Source organism: Lasioglossum baleicum, chromosome 1, assembly GCF_051020765.1.
Source record: "Lasioglossum baleicum chromosome 1, iyLasBale1, whole genome shotgun sequence".
NCBI lineage: Eukaryota > Metazoa > Arthropoda > Insecta > Hymenoptera > Halictidae > Lasioglossum > Lasioglossum baleicum.
The window spans coordinates 16042941-16060642 of NC_134929.1; the positions used below are offsets into that span (position 1 = coordinate 16042941).

Here is a 17702-nt window from a genome sequence, read left to right on the forward strand (position 1 = left end):
TTTGTTGACTGTCTTCAGCAATGGCACTTAAAATGTGGGACGTCTGCGACACACTAGGAGAACAGTCATTTATGTTTTCAAGAACGAATACTGGAAAGTGTACAATTCGGAGATGATACGTAAAACAGGTGAAATGAAACTTTATGAATGCATCGATTAAAATAGTTGAACATGAAACTGCCAGAACATACTTTTAAAAAAGGTATTGTTTAATTTTGAAACTTCTCGGAGCTGCTATTCGTGTAAAGTACAACCTTTGTACCTTTTCGAACAAACGTGTATTTGGCTGAACTATTTGTAAAAGAACATATATTCTAAGAGAATATCATAGCAATAGATTATAATTGTAATTATGTAAGTTATAGGCTTTTAACGAAGGAGTGAATAGCTTGTACCTCAAATGACAATAACAAAGTATATATAATTATATACTACTTTATATATATACACATATATATATAAATAGAGAATTAAAGTATATACATCACATGACAATTCTTTATTAATCGTTGAGAGAACATACTGAGATTTCATGTAGTAAAATATCAATGTATAAGATAATCATTTACTCCGAACAGATATTCCGATGGACCCGTAAACGAAGAGGCAAACGCATGGAAGTACGATCCATTGTCGTTCCATGCGAGACAAGCTCAAGAAAGAATCCAAGAATTCGATAGATTGAATAGAGCGAGACATCTTCTCGATGCTATTTTCCTCACGAATGAATTAATTTCCGATGGTTCTGATGTTGAAATATTGAGTCTTGCTAACACGATAATAACAAGATTTAAGATTCTGGGAGTGTTTAATACATCAGTAGGCAAGTTGTATTTAAAACATAATTATTTATCTTTCGATGTACTTTTTCAACAATGACCAACTCTTTTAGAGAAAACTTATGAAAATGCTAGGATATTGGTAGTGAAGTCTTCTCACAGTGGTGTATATCATTGTTGTACATTTTGTTCGAGTGGGGGAAAGAAAGAAGCTACCTGCGGTTGCAGAGGAATTATGCCTGGTAATTAAAAGCGTGCGAGAACCCAAAAATGTCGGGTACCCAATGGTTAGAACTCCGGAGAATAATTCTGAAAATTTTTGAGAACCTGTGCTGAGATTCCAAATAAAATTCTCGACCCGATACTTTCGGATTCTCGCACGCCTCTACTGATAATACATATTTCTTGAATAATATAATGAATAGATTGCAGATCTTTATGCATTTATGGATTCTGAAAATTTTCGGAAAATGCTAAAATGTAAAATTTGGCTGAATCTAATACGATTTACATTTATCTTACAATTAGACCAGAAAAGGCTACTACATACTTCTGAAAATAAGATTTTATCTGATTTCACTTTCTTAAAATTCGTCTATAAAAATTGCAAATTGCATAAACGTCCACAGTTTAATAATGAAGCACTACCGGTTAATATTGTATACAATATGGTTATTTAATTAAAGGTGGATATCAAGGTTGTGGACACGGTCATGTAGGACATCCAGGTGTCAGCCATTGGTCTTGCTGTGGATCAGTTTTGAGACACGGACGTTGTTTGGCACTCCAAAGATACGTGCACCAGCTGCTAGTTTGATGCTGTTCATGATACATATATGTATATTTGTATGTATATCACTATTTTTGTACATCAGTCTTTATTGAATACAAATAGCAATACAAAACGCCATAGAATGGAATGTCGTTGCATATGCAGTTGAACATACCGCCCCTAACATTTTCGTGAACATTTTACACGGTACCTCAAATGACAGTCTTATATTGTTGCTTTAAACCTATCGTTTATAACATCACATGACAATTCATACCTATATTTGACTTGTTCGTTGACAAAAATCTTTTCTCAGTCCGTTTCTCCGAATGGGTGTATATCAATCTAAATCTTGAATAAATACTATGAGATAACATACCGATAGTCCATCAAAACAAAAGAATCTTTCGTTTCTTCGAAGGTAGTATTTAAAAGCGTATTTCGATCGTACTGTGTCAGAAGCACATCCAAAAGTGCTTTCGCCTTTTGCAATACTGTCGTCAAGTATAGAGCAATCCTTCTCCCAGCTCCGGATGCATTTTCGCTGGCGTGGCCGCGGTGTTGAGTACTCCACATACATTCCTTACATGTTACCTAAAAGGAAATAGCTTGATTAAAATCGCTCGTAAATGATTTAAGGGAATAGACTCGTTTCTAGGATCGCAAGGGTGCGTGATGCGCCTTCTCATTTCTCGATAATGCAAAGATGCGGTTTTTCAGTAGTCGAAAGCGCTAGGATAAGAGATCAATCTAGGCCTCAATCGCCCTCAAAAGTCCTATTTTACGATTACAAGGCGTAAGTTGCATTATTTGGAAGCATAAAGCTGCGACAGCTACATGCTGCGCAGTAAACGTAAAAACAGGATTTTTGAGGGCGCCTGCGGCCTAGACTGATCTGTTATCTAGCTCTTTTGACTACTGAGAAACCCCATTATCGAGAAATGAGAATCCTGGAAACGAGTCTACCCCTTTAACAGTATGATAAAAGGATCGTGAACCTGTTGGCACGCGATACAATAAAATCTCAATGCATGCGTAGGATGTTTTTGACATAGCGTGGTACGCCGCAATTTGGTAGCTTCCCAAAGCGGCCTTATCTTGTGCTTCGATGGCTTAAGCTCCATGGTGATTAGCTGTTGATGTTCCATACCGCACTCTGTGCAGAAATTGCGGAGGCACGTGGAACATTGGACCGACGCCTTTAAAAAGCAATGTTTATATCAACTACATCAACACAATTATCGCCTTATCGCAGAGTTAGTGGGACACGCTGTGTTTAACTAAACCGCATTGGCTAAAGGATAAGAATACTAATGCTTACAACCACTTCATCCGTGCAAACATCACAGAGAACTCTGTTTGCAAGTCTGCAGCGTATAGCGTCCATAACTAATCGATGTTGAAGAGGATAATGTGGAGGAGGTATCGGAGAACCAACGGTCGGCAATCGAAAATCACATAAAGGACACAGTTCATGGAAATTACTTTTCCTCTCTCGTGAATTGTTGACTTTTATCATTTTCGGGGAATTACAGGAACCTAGAGCCCACAGAAACATATATCAACAAAATATCTCGCGATTGTAATTCATAACTCTGTGTCACTTACGTTTGTTTAGTAATTCTGAAACACACAACGAACATATAGGATGCAAGCATGGCAAGAGTCTTGGCTCGTGCATCCTTTTACCGCATCTAGGACACCGGAAGTCTTTATCTTCCCCTGTCTGAAGGGAAGAAAAGATCTCTTCTTGGGTGTACTCATTACTTACTCGATCCTTTGCATTGTAAGATGATTCAGAGGAAGGTTCGCACATGGAATTTGTCCCGTTCGTGTTCCAAGAGATGGGCACTTTTGAATACACATCATAACTAAATAAAAGAGAAACAGAAAATAACGTACTACTATATAGAAACAGACTGGTGAAGTTGTGTCTCTGTTGTACTGTTTTCTACACTCTAATTTTGTAATCACAGAATGATTCATCGTCTTGCTTGGAATCGCGCAAACTCGGTGTACGAAATCAACGACAGAGGTGTCCATCTTTAGAATATCCGATGATAGTAAAAATTTCGTACGCGGTGGGAAAAAGTGCAATAATAGTCTCGGAATAGTCGGCAGTGTACCAAGTCAATTAAAAATAGTTTTTACCGAACGCTTTTAGCGAAAGCCTGTGGATCTGCATTAACGGCCGGTTGGGTATCCGCCACTTTATTTCTTCGTTTGGGGAATGTACAATCTTGAGTATTAAATCCGTTGTTCTCGTTCTCCTCATCCATCGACGTTCTTTCACCGCAGCAACTTGTTAACCGACACTTGGAGCATTTGACAAAATCCATAAACACACTGTCAGGGTGTCAAAGCTAACGCACAATATTGTACGAATTAATTATAGATACGCAAACCAGTCGTCGTTAATTTTCATCATTCCCAAAAGAGTAAATACAGATTGAAATATTCACGAATGGAACCAAGCGCATAAAATGCAAAATGATTTGTTGGTTTCGAACGTTACACTATCATAGAATTGATATAAAACTCAACTTACCAAGTTGAAGAGAATTCTATCTGCCAGCACGCACTGTGATGGTTTTCGACGATACAAATACCTTTTGCACTACTTCACGTTTGCCATAGCGTAATGAGTTAAAAATAACGCGAAGGCGGGCGCATGCGAAGCGAAACGCGACCGTTTTGTACCGAATTCCAAATCGTACTCGTTATTCGTTACAGAGTTGCAACGGTTATCGTAATCGTTCATTAATAAACATTAAATTAAAATGTCTATATGCATTAATAAACGTTGCAGGTGTAATATTCACAACTCTGTCAGCTATATGGATAACAAATTTTATTATTTATCCATACACGTGTAAAAATAAGATCGATGATATACATATTAAAGAGCAAGTATTACATACAAAGGATATATGGTTAAGGAATGATTACTATATATAAATACTAATTCCAATACTTTCTAAGGCCGTGAAAGAACGAATAAGTTCGATCATTGTGCTATGGTACCGCCTGTGTGTACAAACAGCGGTGCATCTACACGATTACACAATTAAAAAAGCCTCGAATTCAATTGTACAGTACAGATAAACGATATTAGTATCCCGAGAAGAAAAATCATCGAACTAGATGTAAATAGAGAAAGTGAGCCTGTGTTCTCGGTATCCGCTTCAACGGATACGTAAGTACATCCGTGTCAGTTGAATTCTTTTATACAGATGGCAATTTCATCGGTTGAGGAAATCGTATGGAATCTTGTTAAGGTACATACTTAATATTACAGCCCTGTAAGTGACTAGTACTCTTTACGTTTTTGGCCAAACATACACGTGTGTGCGTCGCTTAATGAGATCTTATATTCTATACATCTCTGAAACACGAGATCAATTTATGAAATCTGGTGCGTCACGCACCGATTAGATTTCTTTTTTTAAAGATTATATCCGTTACCTCATGTTTTCACTCTAGAACCCACTTTAATAAAACCATTTCGAGATTTACCGTTTCTTGCTTGACTGTTATTTTTCGTCTTGCGATGTTCGAATAAGACGTCGTCGGAGTCCGTGTCTGATTCGGATAGTACCATTTTATGCGTCGAAACTGCAAAACAATTGTGCCAGTATTAATAATACGAAATTATTCTCGGTTAACGAGTATATAAGAATATCATACACGTGCTGCTATCGTCTTCCGGTTCCGGTTGTAACAAGGAATAACGAGGAGGTTTTTTCTTAGCACGAAGCGAACGTCGTTTTCCTGTGCATATTCTTTGACATAAGCAAACCAAACCCCATACCAGACCAACCCAACACACAACCAAAGATAGCAGCGCGATTATCACGTAAAGAATGCTCCAATCTGGAAAATTATATTTCTACCGTTATTTAGAATTTTTCGGAAATGTAATATATTTTATTAGCAAATATAGGGCTGCTCTTTTCCTTGCGTGACCAGCAATTTGTCCCTTTCTCCTACAAATTTATGCCTTTTTCCTATGTTATCCAGTAGATTGATGGAGGATAAACGGTTAGAAAGTTATAAATGTTTAAAGTTGAGCGATTTCCAGTGTTTGTGACAGGTTAGCACCGCCATGTTTTTGGAATCTAAATACGTGATCAGCATCAACGCGTGTTTGTGGTGCCAACTTTAAACATTTATAACTTTTGAATCATTGATCCTTCAGGATCGAAACTTGGATTTCTCACATCTTCTCGTCCAAATCTACTGGGTAACATAGGAGAAATGAAAAAATTTATAGGAGAAAGGCAAAAATTTTTGGTTACGCAAGAAAACGTTTACCCGAATATAATTTAACTTACCGCAGTTAGAATCACCGTTACCGAAATATTTCTGTATTAAATTCTGCATCCAGAATGCCTCACACATACACGATCTTGTCTCTTGGTCGCATACGCCATGACCTACAATCATGTTTTTTTTCTAATATCGATAAATCAGTCGGATTTTTAAAGTGCTCGAATTAGAGTGATGAACGTACCCGAACAATTATTTTGGCACACAGCGGTGTCGATATTGGCGACAGATAACTGAAGTAGTCCGGAGTCTTGTCTCAGTTTTTCTTTCAACCGCTTAACCACTTCCGGTCCCGGCATAGTCGTTTGTCCTCCTTTCTTCTCAACGTAAAACACCAACACTGCTCTGCCAGTGTGAGGTTCCGCTCTTAAGTTTCGTACAATAATCGATGCTTCGTCCCGCAGCAACATTTGCAACTTCACCACCAATGAATTCTTTTGAGACACTGTCAGCATGTTCGCTCCGATGTTTAATGTCAACTCGACCAAATGTAACAATTGTGTATCTAGAAAAAGTTTGCTTAAATTTCGTTATAGAACATCGATATGCAGGTTCTCTTACTTTGTACTAACCTGACTTCACTATAACCGACACAGTGTCTTCGCTACTCAGTCCTTGATCGTCCACTACTTTCAATCTGAAAACGTATCTACCTGGGACGATATCGGTTAGCTAAAATTGAAGAATGACAATGACATTTCATTTATTTGAAATGCACATCCAATTTAAATATTATTACCATAAGAACCGGTGACTTGTCTGTATCTTGAATTACAGTACCAATAGCAAGACTAGACGAATCTCTGATCCATATCCATTCCTTGATTCTTAAGTCATCGGTTGATTGAGTACCATTAATAATCAGGGCACCGATGGGCGCGATTACAACCTGATCGCCTCCCGCGTTTGCTTTAGGTGGTGCATTTTTATCTATAAAATCAAATTACCTCTATTACATTTTGAACCATTGGAATCTGATGAGATTCGGGTAGTATTTTATGCATACTTTGCGTAACTTTTACGTTCACGGTATCAGAGTCTTTATTCCCGTTATCGTCGATTACAGTTAACTTAAACTCATAGTCGCCCTTGGTTAGTTTTGTTACATTGGTAATTGATTCGTTAACAGCAGAGAACTCTGCATTGCTGGGCCCACTGTTAAAGGAGGTTTCTTATTATAATGTTATACCGGGAGGATTAACCCTTAGCACTCGGGTGGTAATTCAATATATTTCTTTTGCATTATTACATTTGTTTATATTTAGTAAATTACTAAACATTTAAGTATTCCGAGTGCAAAGGATTAGCATCTAAAATGGAAGTTTACCTGACTTGTTCCCAGTGATATGATACAATTTTAATGTCATCTTTACTTTTGTGACCATCCAATAGAGTTTTCGTTTCCGGCAGAGCTATCGTTATGTCTTCGCCGGCATCGGCTGTTCAAAATACAAGTATAAGATGAAACATTTCTATTCGCAATAGAAGTATACGTGGTTCCAGATCGTATCATTACCTTTGGGTGGTTTATTCGTTGGTGGTTTTACAAACACGTGGACCTCAGATGTCGAAGACTGCTCGGAGTCGTCTGTTACTTTTAGCACGAACGTATACATTCCCTCTTCTAAATTAGACAGTTGTAAGTACGGCGTTCTTGTGTTTTGCATGTCTACCGCTTTGTTCTGATCAGAGGGACTTTTCGTCCACTCCCAGCTCGCGATTCCGTGGTCGTCGGTGCTTAAGTTACCATTAAGAGTAAGCGTATTCTGGGGTAAGTATATAATTATATCCTGCCCAGCGTTCGCGCTAGGAGGATAATCGGTTACTTTCAGTACAGTTATGTTAGCACTAGTAGAGTTCGTGATGTGATCAGAATCTTCCACAGTCAACCTAGCAAAGTAAACATATTGAACTGACGTAGTATATCTAGGGGTGTGTGAGAATCTTGAAATTTTTCGAAATTCTCGCACTAATTTACATGCACAATAGTTTACGAAGCAGAGTGCTAACTTAAAAGTGTAATTGCCAGGAATAAGATTGTCCAACTGTAACGTGGGAGTATCGACTAGACTCGGTTGATAACCAATAGGTCCTTGTTGCAGTTCCCAATGATAAGAAATGACTCGGTCGTCATCTTTACTCGATGACCCATCTAGCACAGCTCCGGTATTCGGAAGTTTTACGACTTGCGATGCAGGCGAGATTATGGCTGTTGGTGCTTGATTTATTCTTTTGGCTGTAAACGATAATAAAGTCTGTTATTAACAAATGACGTTGATCGTTGGAGAATTTTCTGACGAGAATAACTCACGTGGTAGAACGCTAACGTTCGCGTACGCTTCACCATAAGCATTGGGACTGTTTACAGTCACCTTAAACGTGTATAAACCCTCGGACAAGTTACTTAATTTAACAGTCATACTATTCTGATCGCCCATGCTGCCAGTGTATCTTTCCGGTTGACTTAGAAGACTCCAAGCGTAATTGTAATGCTCATTCTCCTGCTCCGCAGGCACAGTATAGGCAGACAATGTTACTGCGTTTTCTGGTAAACGAACTTCCTTCGAAACCGCGGAAACTAACAAACGTTTCATCGGCGGCGCTATCGACGCGGTAGAATCTTTTAGAATCTGCGCTTTTATCTGCGGTGTTACACCGAGTTCCATATCTTCGTCCGGGACGCAAACTCCTACCGCAAACCCGTACAAATTAGAAAAGGAAAAATCAAAGAATCGTACATAGACTGCAGATTTTATGCATTTACGATAGAAAACAATTCTTTGTATAAAGATCGGCAGTCTAACTATGCGAAACGATTTCTAGAAAAATAACCACACCTTCCATGTTGTGTTTGAAACCAATGGAGCATTGACATATACCGACATCAGATTTATCTGGATCTTTAACACATATTTCGTTCTCCGAACATGTCGCTTGAGTGATGCAAGTCATATCATTTGATCCGCCGAAAAGAATACGGTATCTATCAGTACCATCCATAAGAGGAGGACTGAAAAATATATTGTAAACATTTCTATAACTGCTAGAAATTTTTATGAAAACATTGTTTCCTTACCCAGCATCCTCGTGCATGTGTTTTAATAATTCACTCCACATTTCATCCTCTTCTACAGGCTTCACTAACACCATACTTGGTGGACTTTCGCTAGCTAGATCGATCCTGTATAAAGGTAAACATATCTTGGAGTTCTCACATTGCAGATGGTAACAGGTATTGTTATGCATAAGGGCCACGTTGCATTTAGGCTTGGTGCAGCAGGCAGCGATGCAATGTTGAAGGCTGTTCAAATGTGGCTGACTAGCGTACATTCCGCTCGAAAGATTTCCTCGAGGTGTGTAGCTTGTGTACACCCTGGGATACAAACCGGGACATAACATTTGCCACTTAGTGTCCCAGTCGGACAAGTCGCCAATACAATTACCAAAAAGTAATAAGTACAGTCCCAAATAAAAGATTTCCAGCATTGTAACTGAAAAAAGAATCGAGTGTTTATACTTGAAAACAACATTACAGTATTCTTAAATTTTTCTAATCTTTTACTGTTTTATATTTCACCCAACCAATTTCTTCACAAATGTATAAACATCCAGAGTCTACTACATAATTTCTTTAAATCTCTTTTGTTGAGTGTAACTCGACATCGAAGAAAAAAAAATGTAAATAAAACAGTTATTTTTCAGTTGAAAACAAATACAAGTTCCATAAATATAAATTACAACAAAGTTTGAGAGCTATACTTAATACTAGATGTACAGAGCTCTAGAAATAACTATTTCACATTATTTTATAAACATAACAAGAATGTGTCTATCCAAATTTTTAGCTACTTTTCCAATAAAATGTATACCCAAAGAAAAAAAGTTGGTAAATAATTCCTCAGGAAAGCATCTTTGCAATCTTAATAATTGCAAATTAAGAATATGGGAACCCGTCATTTTGATGGGTACCGTAAACCTAGTGTAATATAATTAGTAAACAAAATGTTTAAAATAAGTAGCAGTCAAGGAACTGTCCTTGGAAGTAAATATCAAATAAAACAATTACATAAAATAGTAGGGAACTGTTGGCAACAAAATTTAAAAATAATTCGGAGTGCAAAGTTTTCTCACTGTTAGATAGTGCATGAATTTCGAGTAGAAGTACGTAAAAGCGAGCGATAAGAATGAATGTTTACATTGACAGAATGCTCCTACCTGTTTATTCGCACACGACGAAGTAAATAGATGTCGAACGATAAAATGATCCCAGGAAATATTTCAGGTTACTTTACGAAACATCTGTCACCTTCGGAATTGGTTCACTATCGAACACCGACCGTAGACTGTCGTGGGATCGTTCCGCCGTTATTAACTCCGAATGGTGTGCAGACGTACACGGTACAGGCTTATCATATATTAGCAGCATGTTATTATCAACGCCAACAGCTAATCAACTATAGGGGCAATTATCATATTTCCTGCTGCACCGGAATAATGAAAGGTCGGCTAACGACGATAATATTTAGTCCGTCAATGGCACACACCACCACAATAAGAAATATTAGCTATATCGTTTAATTGACACTACGCATCAGACGCGCAAAAACAAATCCATTCGACCGACTTCCTTGCAGTTCCTTGCCACGCTACTATCGTTTTGATAACCCGCACGCCTGAATCACCTGCGCGTGCCTGCGCACCCTATTAAAAGCACAGATGTCGCGACAGGAAAAATAATTGACAGATAAACAGAACGTTCGTGAAATTACAGTAATTTCAAATTACTTTACACTTTCAATATTCCACGGGAGAGAAATTCTTCAATAAAAAAATACAGAACGTTCTATAAGCTATTACTGATTATATATGCAAAATAGCTTATGGGTCGTCTTATATTTCGAACCGTTGAATAATAATTAGCGGAATTACTTTATACAGCGGCTATACATCGTATTATGGATTGCATAAAAAATTCTTTCTTTGAAACGCCTTGTTCTAATTTTAAGCTAAGCAATGTTTGCTTGTTATAGTAATTTTTTGGAGATAGTTAAATTATATGTGATGTTATAGTTTATTGCATGTACAATCGCTAAAATACTTTGGGTGCGTTCCGTTTCACGCTTCAAGCGCATGAATCGCATATTTATTGTAATTTTGCTATTACTTGGAATGACAAACAAAAGTGGATGAAGAAATATTATCGCTCTCTTTTCATTTATTTATTACTTATTATAGAAAATAAAATTTAATATATTCTTTAATTTTTCTAATCTATTGCTGTTTTATATTTCACCCAACTAATTTCTTCATAAATGCATAAAGATCCGCAGTTTAGTATTTAAATTACGTAATTCAACTGCAAAGTCCACCCTAAGTGCATACGGTTTCTGCGGAATATTTGAAATTTCAAATGTGCCGCGCCGAGTGCGCGGAGTGGCAGTGCGCAGTGGCGATCGAGCCGCCGCTGGCGAACTATTCCGAAACCTGTTTACGGCTGAGCATTCAAACACCGGAAAGAGGTATGAGCGAGTCGGTCGGCTTCGTCGTGGGTGGCCTGCGAGCGAACGTAACGTGTGTGTGGTCCGAGCGTTCGTATGCTGGATGCGGCTGTCGCGGGCGTAGAAGATGCAAGACGCTTTGTTCGGACGGACCGGAGTGCTTCCTCCGTGGCAGAATATAATCGGTGTCTGGTCTTGAACAAAGGGCCCAAAGGTACTCTATTTTTATTCGGGAAACGTTTTCGTTGTTCATCTGCGCGCCGTATACACGTGTGACGTTTTGTTTTTAATCGCGTTGATAGCGGCCTGGAGCGTTGCGCGTCGATTGCGAGGCCGAATAATGAATTACCATAAGCTAATTACGCCTCGATAGTAGACAAGTATTAACCGAAACGAACGGAGCAGATTCAAATTCATTTCTTTTACAGATGACACTTCTGGCGATCTATTGTTTACTCGTATTTCACCGAGTGTCGTCGGAATTGACGCACGGTTTCCCTGGAAATGCCAATGGTGAAAATACAACGTGGAACACTCTGGATTTAACTGCCAGACACCGGATCAAGGACTCCAGTTTCCTGCTGGAAAGGTACCCCATAAGGGAACTACCATCAGATCCTTTAAATTGTAGAAGACCTGCAAAATGCGTGGAGCTGGAGAAGAGCACATGTATGGGCACAAGATTACCATATACAAGGACTACTTTGGACTTGATACCCGAAGATATGACCCAGAATATGATAGAGGTATATTGTAGTCATTTATTAAATATAAATATAAACATTAAATTCATTTTTCCTCAAGTTCCTCTTTAGTCAGCTCAACAGGTCAATCTTGTATAAAAGAAAAGGTAGTTTTCCCTTTGGAGAATTACCTGGGTGGCTCAGGTATACAGGGTCCCTATTTAAAGTCACCTCAGGTATTTCCTGTCCTGATTCTTCTATTGCAATTTCTATATCCATGTGATTTACAGTTACTCTGTCCTGCAGTTCTACCTGAAGTAAATTCTGACTGCTGTGTACAATTGGTTGACAAAATCTTTTCTAATCTGTGTTCAAGCGATGCACAGGGTATTCTAAAAATTGTGGAACTGAAGGTTATCTAAAGGACAACAGAAAAAATTATTTATATAAAAATTAGTGCATCTTGTTTAACCATTAGCACTCAAATGATGACTCTGAGAAGCCACTAAAAATTGCTGTATCATTATCCAAAATATTGTTTACATTTATTAAATATGTTGGTATCTAATCACTAGACTGTGGATGTTTTATGCAATTTTCAATGTTCGTAGAGATGAATTTTAAGAGAGAGAGAGAAGATAGAATAAAATAAAATCTTATTTTCAGTAGTAGTAGCCTTTGCAGATCTGAAATAAATAAAAATTGCACTAAATTCTGTGGGATTTTATATTCTAGCAGTTTTTAAATTACTAATCACTTACTGAACATTTAGGCATTGTATGAGGTATTATACCAACGTAATAGGGAATGGAGATATTCTAGGTCGGAAGAAATGTTTAATTTTAGAGTTAAAATAGCTCAGAGTGTAAAAAATTAAATTGGAATACCTTGTATATCGTTGCTTTACTTTACAGGAAAGATTGCAAGTGCTACAAGCATTGCGGCACATACCAAAGTGTTGGGCAGTTGTTCAACCCCTGTTGTGCTCTATATTCATGCCAAAATGCATCAACGACACTGTGGACTTGCCCTCTCAAGAGATGTGCAAGATAGTTTCGGGCCCCTGCAGGATTGTATTCAATCAAACGATCTGGCCAAGCTTCATCAAATGCGACAATACAGAGCTGTTCCCAAGATTATGCAAAAACGACATCAGGGAACTGAAATTCAACATCTCGGGCAAGTGTCTGAAACCTCTTGTCCCAACCGACAATGCACTGGCAATCTTCGAAGGAGTCGAAAGTTGTGGGACACAGTGCAATGACCCTTTGTTTACGCCGGACGAGCACAAGCAGATTCATTCTTTCATCGCTTGGGCAGCAGGAATTTGTGGCTCTTTCAACCTGTTTACAGTTGTGGGTACAATAAAACTAAACGATTCTTTTTATGTATATCTCAATCTGACTGATTGATTATATTTTAGGTAACATTTTTAATCGATTGGAGGAGCGCAAACAAATATCCAGCCTTGGTCATATTCTATATAAATTGTTGCTTCATGATATCCTGTGTTGGATGGCTGGCTCAATTTATGAATGGCAGCAGAGAGGTGATAGTGTGCCGTAAAGATGGAACATTGAGAATGAGCGAACCTAGGTAAATATTAACTCAATCTCAATAATTGTCAAATAAAAAATCAAAATGGGTCATTTGATCGCTCGTGGTAGGTTTAGTGTTAAATATTAATAATATTAAAATTTCGGGAAAATTAACGCAAGGAACAGACGAGGGTTAAAGAGAATTTTCAAGAACTCGACTCATCTCGACAAAAGAGGTACAAATAAAACTGTCAATATATTTTCAGCGGGGAGAACTTACTATGCGTTGTGGTATTCGTCCTGGTATATTACTCGCTTATGGCAGCTATGGTATGGTTTGTGATTCTGACGTATGCTTGGCACATGAGTTTCCAAGCACTTGGCAAAATTCAAGACAGGATCGACAAGAAGGGCGCTTATTTCCACTTGATAGCTTGGTGTTTGCCTCTCGTATTAACAGTAACCATTATGGCGTTAGGAGAGATAGATGGAAACAGCGTGACCGGTATATGTTTCGTCGGTTATGCCAACCACACAATTAGAGCCTGGTTTCTGCTTGGTCCTGTGCTAATCGTTTTAGTAGCCGGAGGATACTTTTTATCCAGAGGTAATTTTCAAGTTTATATTTATCTGTATAAGTTTTCCGTAATTAAAATAATAAGATATATTGTTTATATGCATTCCTAAAGATTGTAAGCTGTAAGTATTTTTTTCGTAACTGCTTAAGACTTAGGGTAAGGGTACCAGCTACCGGACACAAAACATACTTTTTAGAAATTAATAAAAATAACATGAAGTACCTAGTATTACTTTATTTTTAAAAATAAAATCGATGTTTCCACTTCGTTAATATTTCAATTGCTTTTTAACAAAATCGTCCAGAAAAATTTCACGATACAGAAGAAAGGTCGATCATCAATCGTTTATCACAGATAATGCAAAATAAATTACACACAATGCCTTCAAATTAATAAAAAACTTCCAAGTCGTCGCTAAATATTCGGTAACTAGTACCTTTACCCTAGATCCTACTAATTTTTATCGCGTACAAAATTAATACTGTAACTCTTCCAGGACTCATTACTCTGATACGATTGAAGATAACCAGTCAAGAAATCATATCCGAAAGGGCGAGCGCTAAAATACGCGAGACCATAGTGCGTATGGGTCTCTTTTCGATTTTCACGTTCGCCGCAGTCGTGGTGACATTTTATTGTCACATTTACGAGTTCCAACATTCGTGGCAGTGGCGTCAGAGCTTCAGAAACTATACGATGTAAGAACAACGTTCATCAAATATCTAGACACAGTTCTCTATGCAAAACTTTTTTGCAAGAATTTTTTCAATAGACTGTTTTTCATCCACAGATGTGCGATAACGACAAAATACTTGGACATTTCCGAATGCAAAATGGAGGTCCGACCGAGTGCAGCTAAGATGCAGCTACATTTACTTCTACCATTTTTCTCTGGTATTCTCATGTCTTCGTGGGTGTGGACTAGTTCGACCGTGGACACGTGGACCAGATTTCTGCGACGGTAGAACCTCACATTCCATATTCGTTTATCAAAGTACTATTCCACATGTATCAATCATTTCGTTTCGTTTCAGAACGTTCAATTGCGAGACTGAAGAGCCGATCAGACTGAAGAAGCACAAGGTGATCGCGCAAGCGTTTGCGAAAAGGAAAACTTTCAACAATGCCGGTCGCCTATCCATCAGTTTCCACAACACGCACGAGGATCCGGTCGGTTTGAACTTTGATTTGAACTCGGTAGCGTCTCAAGACTTCAGCTCGACATGGGCTGCCGCTTTGCCGAAATTAGTTACGCGTAGATGCGCGCTGGTCGGTGGAACGGGCTCGGTGTCCAGTAATCGGAGAAACTCTGTGGACTCCGAGATCAGTTTCAGCGTACGTCGTGTGTCGGTGGAGTCTCGCAGGAACTCGTTGGACTCGCAAATATCCGTGCAAATAGCAGAGCTGAAGACAACGCGCAAGGTAGCTAGTAGTTCCCGAGGTCGGCGAGGGAAGCGACGTCGGGACTTCAGGAAATCGAGATCTGGCAAAGTGGGCCCGTTGTTCAGGAGAGGGAGCACCACGTCGCAGGAGAGTCAACTCGGCGCTCAAATACTGTCAGCGTTGACTATAGGCGGGGACTCGAGGATGCCAGCGATTCAGGTGCCGAATATGAAGAGACGTTCGGCGATCGCCGGTCTGGATGAACGAGCGTTGAACCCGAAACTGTTCGACGGGAAGAATGTGAATACGCTACTACCATTCTTATTCCCAGGACACAGCAACAGTGAGGAGATCAGTAGCGAAAAGCAGCATCAAGGTGTCACGGGAAATGATATGGACATTGAGTGCGGGAATATTGAGAAGGATGATCAGGAGGATCAAGACAGCGAGACTGACGATAGTCAAGCGGAAGAGGAGACGAAGATGTTGGAGCCCGAAGAGCCGCACGAGCGTAGCAAAAGTAAAACTAGCAACAAGAGCTCGAAGAGTTATGAGAGCGTTCGAAGAAGCAGGGAAGGTCACAGGAGTAAATATTTCCTTCAAGACGAGGCGATTTTGAAACACCTGTTTCAAGAATCCAATGATATTAAATTGAAAAATGAAAGTGATATAATAGAGGCGTATAAGAAAGCGGGAATGGGGAATCTGGCGTCCAGTTTGAACTCGTGTTGTCCGGAATTAACGAGACTGAAACCGGACGTGCAGAACGCCAATGCTCGGGAAATGGCGACGCAAACGTCGCTTCCCTTAGACATTTTAGAGATGGAGGAGTTGAAGCAAAGCATAGACGAGATCATTAATAGTCGGCATTGCAGCTCAAAGGGGACGCAAATTTCGCCGCAATTAGGCAAGAGCAAAAACATTGCTGTGTAGATTAGATTAAGGAAGTGACTGCGACCAAGCGATTGGTATGAACTGTTCCTCTATTCGTTTAGCAACGACTGCGCTGTTAACTCTTTTTTCTCTACTACCTTTTTTACCTGTGGTTACAACGTTTCCTGAAAAAGAAATCGAAGTTGTACGATATTCTAATTAGTGCTAAGATCGCATGATATTCGTAGATTTATATTCGTTGTCCGCGACTGTATATTTAAAAGTGCAATAGGATAATCTCAATGTGTAAATAACTCGGACGCAACGCCACATATTGTTACTTTTATATGTTTTATTACCGACAAACAAGATCTCGACCCTAGTAGTAAAATAATTCAGAATTTACGATAACACCGAAAGTTATACACGTATCGCAACATTTTTTCCCTGTTTTTTTTTATTTTATATTGAACGATTTCAATTTAGCTTTAATATTGCTCTGTACATTACAGTATTTTACAATGTGTACATCCTACAGTACTTAGATTATATACAAATATTTTTTACGAACATTCTGAACTTGTTGTTACTATACCGACCATTTTTTTCGTTTTCTTTTTTAAATGATTCATGCGAATAAATGTGTGCTGAATACGATGATTGACCATTAATTCTAGAAAATAGCAATTTCATAAATCTTAAAAAGTAACTCGTAACAATTCTCGCGCGAAATATCATCTATAAATAATTTAATGAGAGATTATTCATGAATCGACGAACTTCATAGAAGTGTTCTGTCTTTTAATCTCGCTGACAATACCTCTATAAAAAATGCAGGCACGCAGCACGATAGAAAACGGAATCGGTGATTATTTCTGTAGATAATAGGATTGAAAAATATTTTCTAACCCAAGTTGGAGAATTCGTGACAAGAAAATCTTCCTCTAGAAAAATGAATAAGCCTTGAGATTTTCTTTGAGAGAGTGTATGGCTACTAGAAAAACCTCTCCAACTTCGTATAACAATATTTCCTAGTATCGTATTAATATTTTGAGAGATCTCAGTCGTCACGCTATACGTGCCTAACCTCGTTTAATTATAGAAAGGGTCTATACCCGGTTATCGATAATTGATATTCAATGAAACTATCTCTGCCCTGCCCTAAATTATCCGTGGTAACCGTAACACATGCCAACTTGTATCGTTCGCTCGAACGTGTGTAGCCGTCGGTAATCTTTGTGAATTTTTTCACAGAGTGACAAACGCCTA

The 17702-nt window shown here is 38.6% G+C and overlaps 4 protein-coding genes across 7 annotated transcripts; 2 read left to right on the forward strand and 2 right to left on the reverse strand.

The window, feature by feature from the left end:
* The first annotated feature begins 400 nt into the window (after positions 1-400).
* On the forward strand, positions 401-6052 carry LOC143211215 (uncharacterized). Its single transcript, XM_076428683.1, has 4 exons — positions 401-414; positions 579-823; positions 893-1021; positions 1466-6052. Exons 1-4 carry the CDS (start codon positions 401-403, stop codon positions 1594-1596), a joined length of 519 nt encoding a protein of 172 aa, XP_076284798.1. The 3' UTR covers positions 1597-6052.
* LOC143209822 (E3 ubiquitin-protein ligase TRIM45) lies at positions 1915-4254 on the reverse strand. Of its 3 annotated transcripts, none has more exons than XM_076426008.1 (6): positions 4100-4254; positions 3703-3914; positions 3160-3422; positions 2873-3090; positions 2550-2750; positions 1915-2145 (listed from the first exon to the last, which is right to left on the reverse strand). In XM_076426008.1, the coding sequence occupies exons 2-6, from the start codon at positions 3888-3890 to the stop codon at positions 1915-1917; spliced, it is 1101 nt and encodes a 366-aa protein (XP_076282123.1). In that variant the 5' UTR covers positions 3891-3914; positions 4100-4254. The 3 variants fall into 3 exon arrangements, with proteins under 3 accessions (XP_076282123.1, XP_076282141.1, XP_076282132.1); XM_076426026.1 differs by having other exon boundaries at positions 3703-3866; positions 4100-4220; XM_076426017.1 differs by lacking the exon at positions 4100-4254 and having other exon boundaries at positions 3703-4077.
* On the reverse strand, positions 4796-10535 carry LOC143209562 (dyslexia-associated protein KIAA0319). Of its 2 annotated transcripts, XM_076425370.1 has the most exons (15): positions 10096-10535; positions 8957-9371; positions 8718-8890; positions 8192-8569; positions 7891-8116; positions 7397-7770; positions 7208-7319; positions 6887-7035; positions 6620-6810; positions 6453-6552; positions 6065-6385; positions 5886-5987; positions 5239-5424; positions 5068-5166; positions 4796-4936 (listed from the first exon to the last, which is right to left on the reverse strand). In XM_076425370.1, the coding sequence occupies exons 2-15, from the start codon at positions 9364-9366 to the stop codon at positions 4920-4922; spliced, it is 2838 nt and encodes a 945-aa protein (XP_076281485.1). In that variant the 5' UTR covers positions 9367-9371; positions 10096-10535; the 3' UTR covers positions 4796-4919. The 2 variants fall into 2 exon arrangements, with proteins under 2 accessions (XP_076281485.1, XP_076281476.1); XM_076425361.1 differs by lacking the exon at positions 4796-4936 and having other exon boundaries at positions 5018-5166.
* An 822-nt stretch (positions 10536-11357) lies between these two features.
* Positions 11358-17005, forward strand: Smo (smoothened, frizzled class receptor). Its single transcript, XM_076425327.1, has 8 exons — positions 11358-11592; positions 11807-12124; positions 12976-13416; positions 13485-13657; positions 13866-14206; positions 14674-14875; positions 14968-15138; positions 15212-17005. Exons 2-8 carry the CDS (start codon positions 11807-11809, stop codon positions 16491-16493), a joined length of 2928 nt encoding a protein of 975 aa, XP_076281442.1. The 5' UTR covers positions 11358-11592; the 3' UTR covers positions 16494-17005.
* The last annotated feature ends 697 nt before the right edge of the window (positions 17006-17702 follow it).